The sequence below is a fragment of the Podospora pseudocomata genome (genome assembly GCF_035222375.1).
Source record: "Podospora pseudocomata strain CBS 415.72m chromosome 1 map unlocalized CBS415.72m_1, whole genome shotgun sequence".
In the NCBI taxonomy this organism is placed as follows: Eukaryota; Fungi; Ascomycota; class Sordariomycetes; order Sordariales; family Podosporaceae; genus Podospora; species Podospora pseudocomata.
In genome coordinates this window covers 3,180,245-3,197,642 of record NW_026946363.1, presented here as the reverse complement: position 1 = coordinate 3,197,642, position 17,398 = coordinate 3,180,245, and the positions used below count along the sequence as shown (strand labels likewise).

Here is a 17,398-nt window from a genome sequence, read left to right as displayed (position 1 = left end):
CTGCTGGGTGGTAAGATAGGTTGTTGAAAATGGGAATGATAATAACAACGAGAGGGTTGAGAGGGAATTAACAATCAAAAGTAATAATACCATTAGACGCCATGCTTTAACCGCTCATATCTTGACATCCCTACCTATTACCCATTCCCTTTTTTTGTGCCAGCTAATGGGTATCTATATACGTGACTTATACAACACAAAGATTATGAACTATCTAAGGTATCCTCTTCTGCCGACAATGCTCCCAAGCGAAATACTTCTTTCCCCCAATCCCGAACCTGCTCAGTAAACCCCTGATGCCATGCGAAATTTTGCCTATGCTGTGATGTTGATTGTTTCATGCCAGGTTCATTATATAATGTCATCGTCGTCGTCCCACCCGAGTTGGGCGTATATGCTCGCTGTCTCCTTCGTGAGAACTGTCTGTCCGAGTGTCCCCGGCGGTGGGGCTTCCTTCTCCTTTTGTTTCTGTTGGGCTGGTGCCAACGTGAATAGCTTTGACCGAATAGGGCTGTCATTGATAGCCGTGGCCGTTTTATGAAATTTAGGGTTGACCGGTGTCTCAAAGAGCGCCGGTAGCCCGGGCGAGGAGGGGAAGTGGTCTATCGCTTCCTGAGGTCTAGATAGGAATTGCGCAGAGGCTCTTTGGCCCTGAGTCGGTGCGGGCGCTGCCTTTCTTGCCATGATGGGTGACGAGGCCAAGATGGGACCCGGTGTCTCCTGGATTGCCTGCAGGGTGTGGAAGGTGCTGACCGCGGCTGGTTTGCGGGCCGGAGTCGCGCTGATCCTGATCGGTGTTGACGATGGCGGTGGTGCCAATGCATTGGTGAACTTGCGAGGTAACGTCGATGCTGGGATCATGGAGGCGCTTGATGGTGGGATGGCTTCAAAAGATTGAGATGTTTGTCTACGCGCATTGTCGCCCGCAAGGACATCCTTGAAGCGGCCGTTTGCTGGAGTTGCTTTGACAATAGAAGGTGTCCGCGGCTTCTTCACCTTCTTCACCTGGTTGACACCCGCAGAAGCTCTCTTGTCCACTGCGTCAGCAAATTCTTTCACAGCCAGTGCCCGGTTTGGCTTCTTAAGCGCCGAGATGGCATCCTTCAACTCGGCATCTACCTGGGCCTTCTTTCTCGCTCTGAGATCTTCCCCACGTGGGAAGACATTTGTTGGCTTCTCCTTCAAACTCTTGTCTTGGCGGGGGACCATTCCCATGAGCAGGGGCTCACTACCCTCCCGCTTCAGTCCAGGAATTGCCGTCGCACTCGCAGATCGCATAAGGGCGATCGCCTTGGATGGCTCTCTTGAGACACTACGTCTCATACGCTCGTTGGAAAGCGCTCGCTGGAGCGATCGATCGCTGTCCTTCTTCAGGGCGGCAGGACGCTTTGCTGGCGCACCAGGTTTCGCTTTTGAGACAGCAGCCGGCTTCACAAACTCCTTCTTCGGTGGCGACTGAGCCACAGGGCCACCCAACTTTCTGTTGATGGAGTCGCAAAGCTCTGGGAGACGTGCAGCGAAAAAGGGTAGGATGATTTCCACACAAAAGTCCTTCAAGGGGTCAGAGTCGATTCGCTCGGGCCTGGCACCCTCTTTGGGTGCTTGAGACTCAGCCAGCGCTTTGACCTCATCCAGTGTTACCGACTGCCAAATACAAAGGCGATCAGCGTGAACATCCAAAAGTACAGGAAGATTGTGCTTGTTCCGTTTCTTCGCTGTCGGCTCTTGACTTGCTTCGCGGGATGGTGCTCGAGACTCGCCAGGCAGCAGGTAGTCACCAACAGGATCCTTTGGCCGTATCAATGGTTCCAGCGCCAGAATTTCCATGATTAGGATCATCTGCAACTGAGTTTCTCTCCGTCGAAGGCAGGAGACGTGATACCTGGCTTCGGTCTGGGAAACGGTCTTTGCTTCTTCCTCTTCATTCCCAACAGCCATCGGCAGATGTGAAGTCCACCACCTCTTAACGTGGTCCACTTCACTTGGGTACAAGCCATCTTTCCCCATCTTGGGCTTCTTCGCCTTCCGTTTCTTGCGCTTTGGCTGGGCGTTGTCCGAGTCCTCGAGGCACGTTTTCATTTTCTCGATGATAGCGGGAATTGTTTCGCGGTACTTCTTGTCCACCAGGATAGTTGTCATGATGAGACTCTTCAAAAACTCTACCAAGTCAGCCATTTCGAGATCGGAGCCTGTATCGGGGTGGAAGGCGGCTCGAGCCCTGGACAGTGGGCCCTTTGCGAAATATGCCAGTGATCCCTAGGCCAGTGAGCATATTGACAAACGAGTAGGTCGGACACCAAGATTCTTACCTTCGAATGATAGAGAGCTTCTTGATACTGTGTTCTAATGTTGTCCATGATGCATTCGGCGGTCGGCTTATCCTGCTCCTGCTCCTGTAGCTGTGACTGTGGCTCTGCCTGACAACCAGTATCTGAGACCGGAAGAGGGGCTGGGGTACTGTCTCGCGTGCTGGATAGCCAAGCGAGAGAGTCGGCCAAAATCTCCTCTGGTGGCTGAAGAATTTGAGTTCCAACTCCTCTGGAGGCCGGTCTAGACCCAACGATTCCTCTTGAAGCAGGCCTAGAGTTGGGCAATGCCGAAATCTGACTGTGAGAGTCCATATCGGTGAGAGTTCCTGATCGTCTGCGAGTGGCGGCCTGGAGTTCTTCGATGGCGAGTTTCCTCCTCTTGTTCTCCTTGTACATTTGTGGTGTTATAAGGGGCGCGCCGGCCGGATCTTCGACTTTGACCTGCTTTGGGCCTTTCAATCTCTCCTTGCAGACCACGGTAGCATCATGACTGAGCTCTCCAACATCCACCCATGAGCCCAGCTTGCACAGCACGTATAACCCAGGACTTTCGCTTTCGACGGCATATACCATTTTGGTGATCTCTGAACGGGCAATGAGGACACTGTGGCCCAGGCGTCCCTCGAGGTCGAGAATCTTAATCTTGGACTCAAAAAGACGGGTGGATGGAAGTTCTCCGTGTGGCTTGACGAGGTCGAGGGCGGACAGCGGTAGGCTCTCGCGGGGAAGCATCATGAGAGGGTGGAGCATACACGGTCTCGATGTAAGGCTAGACGGATGGGGCTGTACAAAGGTTAGCTACCGTCAAACATGAGTGATTGAGACTGGTTTATAAAAAAACGCAATACCTTCAAAACAATTGGAGCTTTTAGTAAACTGTCAGTGCTCAGTCCTGGTGTCAAGACATCTCGCTTCCGTTTTCTTGAACCAAAGACATCTTGATCGTGGATGCTCTGGCGACGACCTGGCTGGTTGAGCTCGGCATCGCGGGCCGGTGTGAGTATGCCACCACTAGCTGAAGCCCGGCTCGCAGGCCGTGACAAAGGGAGGGGTGGCAGTGAGATCGAGGTGGAAATGGAGTCTGAACGAGAGTGCGACAGTGACGCGCCGCCAGAACTCGGCCTCACTGCGGAGGACATATTGATAAAAACGAGAATGAGTCGGCTAGCGGTACATGTTGAGAATATAGACACCTGGTGAACTGTGAACGGTGGTAACCAATGTTAGGACGCAGGTGTTGTGAGGCTCATGTGTAAGTCTCTCGAATCTCGAATTCCAAAAATGTTCATTGGCAGATGCTTGTCCCGCCCTGGCTCTGGCGTCACGCGTTGTGATCCATGCTCAACCCAGCGCGACAGACGCGTTCCGGTCAGCCAACGGCGTAGAACCCCTGTCCCCCGCACAAGCCATCCTGTCTTCACTTAACCTGAACCCTGAGGCGGGAGAAACAAAACATCTTTAAATCCGCATTCCCATCTCGACTGCTGATCTTTGGGAGAATCTGTTTCACATGGGCCAGTGGAGAGCATGTGTGTACTAGCGCATTCTCTTCATACATAATCATCCCTTTCCTGAAACAGCGCTGTGTAACTTGCACCCAGCGTTGGAGATGCTTGGCAGATGTTGCACTACCAAGCCGATCCCGATGAGCCTACTCAAGCTTCGATCAGCTCGAACCACCATGTTTTTATTGAGCCGCTGATAACAAATTCTCCTCGTGTGCCAGTTGCTTAAGCTGTTCGACTTTGGTCAATGAGACCTTGGATGCACTGTCAGGGGAGCTCCTTGCAAAGCTTCCTTAACCTTTTCTTGGCCGCCTTTCTGCTCGCCATCTTTTGCCACGGGCCCGCTTTTGTTGCCGTTAGTGTAACGTCCATCACCAGCTCGTCTTGACGGCAGACGGCTCTTTCCATTGAATATCCCAGCCATAAATCAGACGACCTTTGGGCCAATTGCCCACATACCGCCGACTAATCCCCCCTTCTCCCTCTGTGCGCCGATGGCCAGGACGAATTGCCGCCTCAATAGCTTGGTTTCCGCCAGCAGTGGGCATACGATCGATTGATCACTGTACCTACCTCGCTCGATCATCGTACCTGGGCCTCGAATTCACCAACAGCAACCTGCCATCGCAATGGCCAGCGAAACGTCACCCCGTACCGTCCGCTTCTCGCAGACCGAAGACGACCAGTTTGTGCGGCCCGAGAGGTTCAATGGCCGTGCGATAGCGGTGCCGTCTGACTCGGAGCTTGCGGTATCATCGGGAGATCTGCATTTGCTTACAGATCGCCATTTGCTAGAACAGCATGACGAACTTGGCTCTCTGGCTCGCTATGCCGACGCTCCAGTCCACTCCGGCATCGTGCAGCCACATCCTTCCACGGGCCTCGCGAACGGCGCGGCCAGTCGCCAACGTGGCACGGCCGACTCGGCTCACTATGGGAATGGCGCTACTCCACGACCTCAACGCCCCACGGGACCTGCTAGAACACCTTCGAATACCTACCAGCCATATACCGCGCGAAGGCCACAACAGCCCCCACCCTCGTCCTACATAGGAGCTACTCCAACCCACCCCCGAGACGGATCGCGACCACGACCGTTAGCAGGAAGCTCGACATTCCGAGCCCAGGAGCGAGAGTACGTCCGAAGGTTACGCCAGCAAGACCACGGCAACAGCGACTACTTCGACGCTTACGGCTCTGGCGAGCAGTACGATTCAGATTCCGAGGGCGAAACCCCATCTTCAGAGGGTCCATTCGACAGCTACGAAGATGCGCACATCATGTTTGTCAATAGCGAAGAGAGTCAGATCACAGAAGAGGACCTAAGGGATCCCCAGAATCGGGAGCGGTTAGAATGGCACGGCATGCTCGAGGCGGTACTGACTGGCGATGTTGTCCGCCAGGAGAAGAAGCGTCTTATCGGTTCGGCGGATGAGGAAGCAGGGAGAAGCGCTCACAAGGCTGAGCTATGGTTGGCCATCCGCGCAAAAATATGCGACAGACACTTGCCGGTTCAAAAGAGGATGACCGAGGAGGCTCAGGCGGGCTTGGACCGCTTGGTCAATGAGGTCATCAATTTCTCCATTGCTGGACAGAGTGAGGCCGGAAAACCTCCCATCGGCCAGGTCCGCGACGCCATCGCCAAGATTGACAAGATCGAGAGTCTTTATCCCTCCAGCACAGCCCTCGTTGCGGCGCTTAAGCCCGGGACCTATGAGGCGTACGAGGAGACATGTGAATCTGTTATATCTTGGTACAACGTCAACGAAATGATCAACACGGAATTGTCAATCTTGAAGAGATGGGTTGGCAATGAAGCCCTCGATTTCCACAAGCCGGGTGGCGGAAACGGTCTGGGTGATGATACCTCGTTCATGGACCGTCTCTTGAAGGAAGAGGGCCTCAAGTCGCTTCATGAGGATAATGGTGCTGATGGCAAAAATCTCAGGAGGAGGAGCATGCTGGACGGAATCTCGCGAGTTATCGAAAAGGCGAAGCGCACCTTGATCGACAAGGCCCAGGGCTTTCAAAAGCGCCATCTCCCCCCTTATATCGAGGAGCTGCTCACCTTGATCAGCTTTCCGTCAAGACTTATCGAGGAAATCATCAAGGTGCGGCTAGCTTATGCCAAAAAGATGAAGGATTCGGCACAGCAGAACCCTCTGATGCAAGACCAGATGATCTCACAATTCCAAATCATCTTGAAACTTGCCATCAAAATCAGGTCCGAGTACATGATGATCTCAGCACCAGAACCTTGGTGGGATTTACCCCCTTGCATCGACGAAGATTTTGACAGGGTCATTTTGGATGCGCTCAAATACTACTTCAAGATGCTGAACTGGAAGCTCAGCGGGAACAAGAACACCTTCAAGGAGGCAGAATTGTTGTTTCAGGAGTGGGAGTTTGGAAACGAAATTGGCAGTCATCTCACGCGCGGAGATATTGAGGCTGCTGAACAGTTCAGTTCGCTGACCTTCAAAGCCTTCAACCGACTTCACCAGACCTTTGAGAAAGAACTGCAGAGGAAACCCAAAGAGAGTGTGACCGAGATGACGAAGCGGTACAAGCAAACTCTGGACTCCGTTCGTGTGCGTCAGAGAATGCTGCAGCGCTTCTCCAGGATGCTCAGCGAGAATTACGAAAATGCCTGTGATTTCACCATTGCCTGGGGCCCAGAAAAGCTCCAAGACCTCTATGATCGGCTGATGGACACGCACCACTTCCAAGTTTACACGGGCAGCCCCGAACACAAAGGCATCCACATCATCGCATCGCCTTCGTTAGCAAACCGCCCGGACGTGATCCAGCGTCTTATGGGCACCTTCTCCTACGATGTCATCGCAGAAGACCCCGCAGAACCCTACCTCCTGATCATCAAGGCTGAAAACGCACCTAACTGGTTCGGCTCCAAGCTTAGCTTGTCAGTGCGGGAAGAACCACTCGATATCAAGTTGGGCCATATGAGACTCATTGCGGGTGGTTCACAACATGTCTTGGTGAACGCAAGAAAGGCGTTTTTGGAGACGATTGATATGCACATTGACATTGTGGTCGAACAGAGGTCAACTTTGCACAAGGTGAACCTTCGCCTCATGGAGATCCGCAAAGTTGCTTTCAAGCTGTCAAATGCCTTCATGGACAGTGTGGAGACAATTCGACGGCAGACCAAGGGTCTGAACTGTCAGGAGCTCATACAGACCTGCTTCATATTCGCTACTGAGTTCGGTCAGCGCTCCTTGCTGTACATGGACAACAACCGGAGGACGATGAACAACATGAAGCTTACCAAGCTGGCGCTGGACTGGGTTAGCTTTATCTGTGATGACTGCGTTCCCTCTGATCGCAAGACATTCCGCTGGACTGTACAGGCGCTTGAGTTTGCCATGGTCATGACCAGAGGCAAGCACATGCTAGCGCTTGGCGACGATGAATATGTCAAGTTACGGACCAAGGTTGCTGGGTGCATGGCTCTATTGATTTCGCATTTCGATATTATGGGCGCCAGGTCAAACGTCGCGGCCCAGGCTGAGAAACAGCGCATGGAGACGCTTATCAGCCAGATGAAGCGACTGAACAAGGGCCAGATTATGGATGACGAAATGGCCGCGAGCTGTGTAACAGAGCGCCGCCTTGAGGAGCTGGTCAAGGTTGACGATATTCGAAAGCAAATCCTTGTAGAACGGTCAGCAATGGGCCGAGTCTTGGAGGTGTCAAACGAGGTCGACCGCTCGCTCGCCTGGCTCTCATCAACAGCCAACAACTTTACCATCCGCTGGCAACAAGGGCAGTTTGTCGGCGGTGGCACGTTTGGCAATGTCTACGCTGCCATGAACCTTGACACAGGCCAGCTTATGGCGGTGAAGGAGATTCGCCTGCAAGACCCCAAGCTTATTCCCAACGTTGCTCATACGATTAGGGACGAAATGCGCGTTTTGGAATCTGTGGATCACCCCAACGTTGTATCGTACTTTGGTATTGAGGTACACCGCGATCGTGTTTACATGTTTATGGAGTTTTGCTCAGGTGGCTCGCTTGCCAACTTGCTGGAGCACGGGCGTATCGAGGATGAGCAAGTCATCATGGTGTATGCTCTGCAGCTTCTCGAGGGTTTGGCGTACTTGCATGAGTTGAGGATCGCCCACCGTGATATCAAGCCAGAGAGTAAGTCTAGCAGACCATCTGACATGTTCAAAAGGTACTAACAAACGCCACAGACATCCTCCTCGACCACAATGGCATCATCAAATACGTCGATTTCGGCGCCGCCAAACTGATCGCTCGCCAGGGCCGAACACTCGTGCAAGACATCACTAGCACGAAGCCCAACAAGTCCATGACTGGAACGCCCATGTACATGTCTCCCGAGGTGATCAAGGGTGAGAACCCGGGCCACTTTGGTGCCGTTGACATTTGGTCCCTCGGCTGCGTCATCCTCGAGATGGCGACCGGGAGACGCCCCTGGGCCAATCTCGACAACGAGTGGGCCATCATGTACAACATCGCCCAGGGAAACCCGCCGCAGCTCCCGACGTCGGACCAGCTCAGCCCGCAGGGGATTGACTTTTTGAGGAGGTGCTTCGTGCGCGACTCGAAGAAGAGGGCGACGGCGATTGAGCTGCTGCAGCACGAGTGGATCATGACGATTAGGAACCGGGTCGTGGAGCCCTCGACGCCTAGTAGCGATGCGAGCAGCACACAGAACACGCCGACTACTGCGTCTGCTTCCACGAGGGGGAGTGCCGGGCCGGACGGGTTTTACTGAGCTGGGTGGGTGATGCTTAATGGCCCCATTGTTTTCTTTTTGTATGGGGTGTTATGGTACTTATTTACCCAGCACTACATGACCAAAGGCAGGCGAACCATGTTTGCTTTTGAAAGATGTTTGTTGTACACATTGAGCGAAACCACGAAACGAAAACGAAATGGATACCCCTTGGGTTTTTTTTTTTTTATCTCATTCTTCTCTCCTATTTTTTTAAAAAAAAATTTTGGTGTGTGTGTGTGTGTATGTATGACTGAAGGGGGCAACAAAGGGAGGGATGATGGAGGGTATTTCTACATTTTTGGCATGTTGCTCTTTTCATCAGAGGGGAGTGGAATTGATGGGGTGGTCAATATTGGTCAGATAGGTGCTACAAGGCAACAAGAATTTATGAATTGGTATATGAAGTGTGCCAATTTCCTCATGCTACCTACTGACCTCTGGATCTTGTTGTTATATGGTTCATCGGCTTTTCCACCTTTGGCTTTTGTAAAGGGCTGCATGTAGGCCTTTTTCGTCTATCGCCACCCACGACGTGCAATGGAAGTTTATTGATGTAACAGATGGGCTTGTTGTTAGCCAACTGCTCCAACTTTGAGGTTATGTGATGAATAATATTGGAATCTGTTTGATGCTGCCCACCTCTCTATACTTGCTCAACAATATCCTGGGGCTGTAATACCGCCCTCAAAGGAATGGCAACAACCCGCACTGATCGTTACCTCTAAATTTATTGCCGTCTGTTTTGGGCTAATCAAAAGCGAACTTGGCAGTTGTTGTTGGTGGTGAATGAGTACCAGCAAGTACCTAACCAACAGGCTCAGAGAGATAAGCTATTGCCTAGGATCTCAGCCACGTACATAAGGTAGGGCAGGTACGCATTAAGCAGTAGGATTGATCTCCTTGCAGTGTGATGGGTCGATCTCAAATCGCCAACTAAAGTTAGGTATGTTATGCATGTCTAGATCTAACAATCCCACCACTCTACCTACCTAACCTGGCGGTAGCTGGTCAGCGCTTAAAGGCGAGGGGTTTAGTTCATAACTCCGATCCAAAGAGCAAAGTCTCTCCTCCTCTCCACAACATTTAAAACCAAAAGGCCCTTGCTTCACAGCATACGGCCACCAACACCAACCAAACATGTCATGGCAATCAACATTTACCCGGCGGCTATGCGCATACTACCAAACTCCCAAGTGTCTTCCTCTCCCCAAGTGTAACCAACCACCAAACCAACAAATTCCCACAACCCACAAAAACAACCGGACGGGTTACAACATCCGCCCCGCCCCCCTCCTCAGAGAAAATCAATCTATTTCATCTTGGCGAATTGTTACACTTCTAAGGCACTTGACGCAGATCATTGAATTGCCACCCCCAAAAATCTCCATCCACACTATCAACTCGGCTACCTTTACCGAGCAGATCATACATATGCTTATTTGACCCCCTCCCACTTCCCCGCGGCCCGGGCCGCAAGCAGCAAAAACGAAACGCAACACAATATAACGTATATTATAAGCGAGTCGTACATATAAGCGAGTCGTACAGTCTCCACCACGACGCGTCCTCCTTACACCTAACATCAATTTTTTCCACAACCCAATATGCCTCCTACTTCAAAGGAAGCCAGGATACTCTTAGCCCTTGAGGCTCTTCGAATCAATGAAAAATTAAGCCTCCGAGCTGCAGCTAAGCTCTACAACGTACCAGCTATGACTCTCTCTAACCGACGCGCTGGCCGGCCTGCACGACGCGATATAACACCCAATTCGAAAAAGCTGACTCAATCGGAAGAGGAAGCTATTGTCCTATATATTATTGAGCTATGTACGCGAGCTTTTCCACCAAGATTGCGTAGTGTAGAAGATATGGCCAACAAACTGCTACGCGTACGCGACGCGCCCCTGGCAAGCTCTGGGCACATAACTTCGTCAAACGCCAGCCACAGCTCCGTACGCGTTTTAAGCGTAGATACGACTACCAGAGGGCTAAGTGGGAGGATCCAAAGGTCATTGCCGAGTGGTTTGCGCTCGTACGGAACACTAAGGCTAAGTACGGTATTGTAGATGACGATATCTACAACTTCGACGAGACTGGGTTTATGATGGGTATTATCTTCGCGGGCATGGTAGTTACGACCTCGGACGGCCTTAGTAAGGCGAAACTAGCCCAGCCTGGTAACCGCGAATGGGCAACGGTAATCCAGGGAGTTAATGCCCTCGGTTGGGCCATTCCTCCTTTTATCATCTTGGCCGCGCAGTACCACCTTGCCAACGAGGCACTAAGCAAGCGCAGGAGAGCCAAAAAAACACGTGTGCGGCTTGGAGGATCACTTACTGTGCAGGATGCACACGATCTACTAGACCAGAAGGCCGTGGGTGGGGAGGCAGTGGAAGAAACGCAGCCGGATGGTAGTGGTGTAGGGGGTGCTCGTACAAAGGTTCAATGCTGTGTTGTATGCGGCAAGCCTGGCCATAATGCACGTACTTGCCAGGAGGCTGTAGAATCGTCTGATTCGGCTGTTTCTGATGTAATTATAGTTGGTTTATAGTGCTGTTATGTTGCAATTGAGGATAATTGTTGTAGGGTGGTGGAGACTGTACGACTCGCTTATATGTACGACTCGCTTATAATATACGTTATTGAAGCTAGTAAGAGTGAAATCTGGAAAAGGCAGAAAACCACCACATGTTGACAGTATGGGAAACGGAAATCATGTTCAAATATCAGCGGCCGCGGCCAAACTGTTGTTTCTTGGTTCTTCTTCAACCATTGCGCCTCAGGCGGATTTCTCTGCCAGTGCTCCATGTTGTATACATATCAGGTACATAACAGGTTTCTCCTCCCGCCTTCTTTCCTGTGTCCCATTTTCTGTCCATTTCGTTTACGACGGACTTTATACAAAATATGCTTCCACATCTTTTTTTCTCTCTCGCATCCCTCTTTCATCACAGCCATATCCTCCACCATGTCTGCTGTGTGTATGCTCCCCCGAAATGCTACCAGCACCACCGCTGCCGCTGAGATGATGCCTATACTACAGCATTGAATCCATCCGACGCCAGGTAACGCAGGGTGAGAGCCAAGGGATGGACAACCCCTTTCTCTCATGCCCAGCAGGGGTATCCAAAGCCAATACCAATTCCGTTGACCAAACCTCCCCCCCACCCTCCCAAAAAGAAAAAAAAAAGACATAAGAAGCCAGAAAAAGACACATATCCGTATATCATTACATTAAGTGAGTCCACTTTTCCGTGTGTGTGTGTGTGTGTGTGAGAGAGAGAGAGAGAGAGAGAGTGTGTGTGTGTGTGTTGTCAAGTAATTGTTGCTGATAAGTCGTTTGAAGAACCAAAGCCGTATCCCACGTTTATAGGGGCTGCGCGACTCCAACCGTCCCGACTCCGAAAACAAAGACAAAAGAAACTCGGTCAAGACGATTTTGTTGCATGCATAAAACAAAACAAAAAATGATAATGGTACAACGGCCCGCTTCGATTTCGAGGGGCCAGAAATCAGAACACTGACGATTTATGACTTGTCCGCACTGAAGTCCTGGGGAGTGATATTTTGAGCAAACTGGAACTGCTTCGATCGTGGCATGTTGGTGGGCGAAGATCGTGCTGATGGCTCAGTTGCATAAGAGTCGGGGAAGTGATATTCGGTTTGGGCGAGCGAAGGGCCAAAAAAACCGTTGTATGTTGGGCCCATGGACTGTGGCGGAAATGAGGGTGTCACAGGCTGGCTGGCCACATAACCAGGCATCTGAGGCGCCATCGAGAACTCAAGCTCGGATCCCCCGTGGCTGCAGAGGCTTGGCGTGGGAAGGGGTTCGTCCTGTGGGGCGAAGTTCCAGGCGTGGTCCATGGAGCCTGCGAAGTATGCGTCTTGCATACCCATTTGTAGACCCGGAGTCCCTGGTGGTGTCTTCATGGTGGCCTCGGATTTATACATGGAAAACCCGCCCACGGCACCAAGGGACCCATACGCAAAGCCAGCCTCTTCATCTGAAGAACTGATACCAACTGTTCCTTCGCGCGCGCTCTGATTGTGACCCCCAGGGCTCAACGGTGACATGGCGCTGTTCAAAGAAGCCATTGCGGGAGATTGGCCGTCCTGGAGACTCTGAAGAAGCGCCTCCTTGTTGCGCTCCATCGCAAACGGGGACCTCGGTCCACCTGGTCCCATGAACGACTTTTGTACGCGCCCACCTAGGCCTCCCGTAGCGGAAGAGATGCGTCTCATCGGGCTTGCCGTTTCTGATCTTCGAGGAGCTTCAATGCCCGCCTTCGGCCCAGCGCCACCTCTCAAGGAGGATGGTCCGAGAGGTGCTGGACGTCGCAATTTCCTGCGGCCAGCGATATCAGCTGGGGGTGGTGGGGATTTGAAGCGCAAGTCTGACACTGTCAAGGGCGACTCGGGCAAGGAAGTCGGCGACAGAGCTTCACATTTCACCAAATTTTCCTCGGATACTCGGCGTTGGAGAAGCTCGGTTTCGGCGCTGACCAAGTTTTCTGGTATCATTTCAGACGGGAAGCGCGGGATGGGAGGTGACGCAAAATAGTCTCGGTCAGGGAACGAGCCGAAGTGACTTGTTTCCCCTGTATCGATATGATCCTGGCTTTGGACTCTGTGCAGCTCATGGCCCGACAAGCCATCCAAAAGCTCCGGATTCGCCTGCCTGAAGCTGAAAGGCGTTGGCTGCTGAAAGCTGATCTCCTGTTGGGGCGTGGTGAACGCGCTCATGGCTGTTGACGGCTGGTCAAGGTCCGATGTGTCTTGTGAGCGGTGAACGGGCGATTTGACGTGTTCATACTTGACGCGAACGTAATCACTCCCTGGGCTTACTGGAGTGTCACCTCCAGGCGTTACTGTGGATGAAGCGCCCGCTGACTCTATGAGAGGCTGTGGTCCTGAAGCGCCATCATCGCTATCAGTGCCATCATCGCTGCCCCCAAACTTGGCAGTTGATAACCCAAGAGGTTGGTGCTGGTTGCTCAGGCCGTAGAACTCGGTCACGGTACCCTGCTCTTGGTCACCGGATTCCTTGACCTCCGAAGCCTCCTTTTCTCTTGCCTGTTGCGCCTCGAATTCGGCTGTCTTTCTCATCTGCTTCTCTTTTGCCCGGCGGTTTTGGAACCAATTCTGCAAAAGCACGTTAGCATACGACACTTCCTACGCATTGCGGTAGACCGACGTTGATCCTGGGAACCTCCACTCCCATTTGCTCAGCGAGCTCGCGCTTGGTGCTGCTGTTTGGCTTGGGGTTCTTGTTGAATTCGCGCTCCAACAATTCCACCTCATCCTTTGCCAGTCTTGGCTTGGGCTCTGTCTGTTTGGACATGTGCATGCCTCCCTGTCCCATCATCACTGCTCTTTGCTGGTGTTGTTGGTAGTAGGCCACCATATGCTGACTCCAATACGGATACTGGTGGTCCTGGGGCTGTGTTTGTTGCTGGATGCCATGATAGCCCTGCATCTGAACGGCGTATCGGCGGTAAGGGTCCATGTAGTCCATGTCCATGATGTCCAACTGGGTCGACCGGTCCGGTAGAAGGTGTCGTCGTCGTCGTCGTCGTCGTCGTCCGGGAGTGCGTCGTGAGTGAAGAAGATTGATGCTGTCTCGAGAAGACCCAGAAGACGAGGCAGCGTCTTTGCGGGCTCAGAGATGGTGGACACAAAAGAGTGACTGGGGTGAGGCGGACTCTTGAGTGATATGGACGGGGGAAATGTCAAAGAACGTGTGGGCCCAATCAGGACACTAAGGTACCAGGGGTCAGGAGCGCGTGGATGGGGTGGGCACCCGGCCAGGAGGTCTTAACCAGTTTAAGACTGAGCGATGAACTGAACGGGGTGGGGAAGGGGGTGGGCGAGGCGAGACCCGGAGCGGAACGGCAAGACACAGCTCGTGTACAGGGCTCTCCCCGTCTCACTTTTTCGCAGCTTCTTTCTGTTCCCTGCTGAGGACTTGCTGCTGAACAGTCTCATCAGTCACAACAGGACAAGACAGGGCAAGGCGAGAGGGAACGAAGGGAGGGAGGGTAGCAGTGGAGAAGGGGCATTGTTATTTGTCCCGAACCTGTGCTCTGCTGCGTGCCGTGCATCACCCAGGCTCTCGCCGTGCAAGAACCCATCAAGACTCGACACTGCTCCAGGACGTGTCGCGGGTCATGAAGCGGCAGGAGGGTGGTGTGGTTCGGCATGCAGGCGGCGGGTGCTGGGGCCACAGGCTGGGCTTGGAAGGGGATGGTGGTGATGGGGGCATGGATGGTGAGGTGGTGTGTGGGCGAACGAGGAGCGAGACCCTCAACAAGGATAGGACCAGGGAGACAGCCAGGGACCCAGGGTGAGTTCTCTCCACGAGGTACCACTGGGTACGAAGGACGAACGTGGGCGCTCTGATAGGCACCTCGGGCAAGCTGTGGACCTTTTGGTGAGCAGCACCAAGACCTTGGGGTGTGCTGAGGCGACCGGCTCCCCGGGGCATTTTCACACAAGCCAGGGACACTTGCAGCGAGCAAGGAGGAGGAGGGCAGCGCGCTGTCAGTACAGACTGCAGGCGGGTGGGCAGGCGGCGTGGGACTGCAGAGGCAGAGGCTGGGAGTAGGAGCTTGAGCGTGAGCGGACGCCGGGCACTGGGAGTGGTTGGAACCTCTGGGTACCCCTTGGGACGAGAAATCCCACCCTGGCCTGGTCCCGAGCTCCCCGCCTGGACATTCTTGGCGTCCCTTACACATCCTTGCATCCTGAATACCAGCTCGCACAGAGCCACAGCGTCCCTGGATCAAGACCCAAGTGGCAGCGTCGGTGCCACCCTGCAGGCTACCTATGTATGTAGACCCCTGGCGGCTTTTGGTTGCTCTGTGATCGGGAGATTTTGCGAGTTGGGCATCCGTCCGTACTGAAGGCATCTGGACTCCTGGGCCACAAGACCCTGCAGCTCGGAGGGAAAACTCTGAGGTGATGAGCCTGAGCAATAGGAAAAGCCGTTGGCGGAGCCGGAGCCTCGTGGAAGGGATGCCGGGCGGGTCGAGCGCAAGCTAGAGCCCCTGGGGAGCGGAGCTGTTGCTGTGGGATGGGTGCACTGTGTGGGGTTAGAGATACGGTGCCGAAGCCGAGAACTTCTGAGAGGCGGAGGAAAGATGGAGGAGTGGAATCGTGTGGGAGAGAGAAAGAAAAGCCAACCGCCCGAAGCCGGGAGGCACCGTGCCTCGGGAGCCAGAGAGACCAGGAGACCAGGAGACCAGACCAGTGCTAGGGACAAGGGAGAGACATCGAAGACATTTGCGTGACGAGTCGAGAGCTCATCACTCAACGCAGGCGTGGCAGGGAACACCAATCGGGGTGCGATGGCTGCGGCTGGCTGCGATCTGTCTGATCAGTTCGATGCCATCTCAAAAAGGGGTCGACGGGTTTGTACCACCATGGCTTCCACAGCATAAGATTGCTGAACGAGAAAGAAAGCAAAAGGCAGCGCAACACCCAGTGGAATTTGCACGGGCCATATCGGATATGGTCTCTGCGCTGCCACCAAAGTGTGGGGTTATGCCACCGTCAGCCACTGCCTCCACCATGCTCATCAGCGAGTCAGCGACATCTCGTTGTGATGAATCTGATGATAACTCGCTGCTGTTATTGTTGTTGTCCTGTCCATCTCATCTGTTGAACTTGAACCTCGAAAGAGAGCGTCACTTGATTTCCGAGACGACTCGGAGTTGCGCATCTTCCATCAGAGCACAAAGCACAAGAACGGCGTGGCAGAATCTCCTGTTGGCTGTAACTTGCATCTCATCCAATTTCCTGGGAGGCGACACGCCGTGAACAGAATGCCAACCCGTAATTCGGTGCCGAAGGGTCGTCCTATGCCGGCGCCTCAGCCTCAAGTCCAGCCGCCGCCGGTTGCTGCCGGATCGACACCAAAACTAGTGTAGGCGAAGAAGCCCTTTGGCCCTTCTCTAACGATATCTGTTAGGGAGGTCCTGAAATGGGCGAGGCGGGTCCTTCAACGTGTTGCTCCACGGTTTCTGACTGGATGACCAGAGACATGTCCTGCGTCTTGACGACAGTGTCTGTGTAACCGAGCATCTCACTGCGTCTTTGTACGAGTCTGTTGGTGTTGTTGAAGAAGTTGAGGTTGAGTGCCAACTCCACACCAAGCATTTTTCCCGGCTCCCACTCCATTGGGATTTCTCTAGAAGCCGTTGAGGGAATAGCTTCGCACCAGTGTTTCGTGAGGGAGAAACAGCGGTGGAGTTGACAGTTGCGGCAAAGCAAACAAGCCTCGCGCTGCAGCTGTCGGATGCAATCGGCATCCTTGCAAGGTCAGGAACAATTATCGCGGGGTTGTCGAGAAGTTCCTTCTCTCTTCCTAGCACTCCCCGCTGAGGTGGCCGCCAGATGGCAGCGGATGCCAGTCCACACCGGCCGCTTTCGCTTACCGCCTCTTCTGATTCGCCTGATGCACCGACGACCGCCAAACCTTGCCGTTTCCCGCCCTGCTGCAGGAAGAGATATCCAGAAGTCGCCTGATGACAGACTCCAACTCGAACGAACTCCACCGACAACAGCAGCACTGGAGTAGCAACTGGAGCAGCACTCGAACAGGCAACACGGTGACATCCAACACTTCTCGATACCACCCTGTGATGGTGAAGAGGGATAAAGAAGAAAAAAAATACCGTACGACTTTGACAACCCCCAACCCTCCCAACCATGGGATTCTCTCCTCCAGGCACGCGCCTCGTAGATTACCCCGCTCAAGGATGATGTGCATCCTGCTCTGCAGATGAGGTGATGAGGTGAAAGCTCACCTCACCGAA

At 53.2% G+C, this 17,398-nt stretch overlaps 3 protein-coding genes across 3 annotated transcripts; 1 reads left to right on the top strand and 2 right to left on the bottom strand.

Annotated features, from left to right (window-relative positions):
• Positions 1-8: 8 nt before the first annotated feature.
• Positions 9-3,851, bottom strand: QC762_112090 (uncharacterized protein). Its single transcript, XM_062885630.1, has 3 exons — positions 3,158-3,851; positions 2,310-3,092; positions 9-2,256 (listed from the first exon to the last, which is right to left on the bottom strand). Exons 1-3 carry the CDS (start codon positions 3,446-3,448, stop codon positions 352-354), a joined length of 2,979 nt encoding a protein of 992 aa, XP_062748613.1. The 5' UTR covers positions 3,449-3,851; the 3' UTR covers positions 9-351.
• SSK2 (Suppressor of Sensor Kinase (SLN1)) lies at positions 3,829-9,001 on the top strand. The gene is made up of 2 exons (XM_062885629.1): positions 3,829-7,978; positions 8,032-9,001. Exons 1-2 carry the CDS (start codon positions 4,444-4,446, stop codon positions 8,577-8,579), a joined length of 4,083 nt encoding a protein of 1,360 aa, XP_062748612.1. The 5' UTR covers positions 3,829-4,443; the 3' UTR covers positions 8,580-9,001.
• Positions 9,002-11,233: 2,232 nt separating this feature from the next.
• QC762_112070 (uncharacterized protein) lies at positions 11,234-17,342 on the bottom strand. The gene is made up of 2 exons (XM_062885628.1): positions 13,777-17,342; positions 11,234-13,724 (listed from the first exon to the last, which is right to left on the bottom strand). The coding sequence occupies exons 1-2, from the start codon at positions 14,101-14,103 to the stop codon at positions 12,111-12,113; spliced, it is 1,941 nt and encodes a 646-aa protein (XP_062748611.1). The 5' UTR covers positions 14,104-17,342; the 3' UTR covers positions 11,234-12,110.
• Between the last annotated feature and the right edge of the window lie 56 nt (positions 17,343-17,398).

Bases quoted from the DNA above. Each gene is read 5' to 3' on its own strand.
- QC762_112070 (XM_062885628.1), bottom strand. From the start codon at position 14,103: ATGGACATGGACTACATGGACCCTTACCGCCGATACGCCGTTCAGATG. The intron at 13,725-13,776 runs GTCGGTCTACCG...GTGCTTTTGCAG, and splicing joins TGGAGGTTCCCAGGATCAAC to AATTGGTTCCAAAACCGCCG.
- SSK2 (XM_062885629.1), top strand. From the start codon at position 4,444: ATGGCCAGCGAAACGTCACCCCGTACCGTCCGCTTCTCGCAGACCGAA. The intron at 7,979-8,031 runs GTAAGTCTAGCA...CAAACGCCACAG, and splicing joins CCGTGATATCAAGCCAGAGA to ACATCCTCCTCGACCACAAT.
- QC762_112090 (XM_062885630.1), bottom strand. From the start codon at position 3,448: ATGTCCTCCGCAGTGAGGCCGAGTTCTGGCGGCGCGTCACTGTCGCAC. The intron at 3,093-3,157 runs GTATTGCGTTTT...ACCTTTGTACAG, and splicing joins AAGCTCCAATTGTTTTGAAG to CCCCATCCGTCTAGCCTTAC. The intron at 2,257-2,309 runs GTAAGAATCTTG...TCACTGGCCTAG, and splicing joins AAGCTCTCTATCATTCGAAG to GGATCACTGGCATATTTCGC.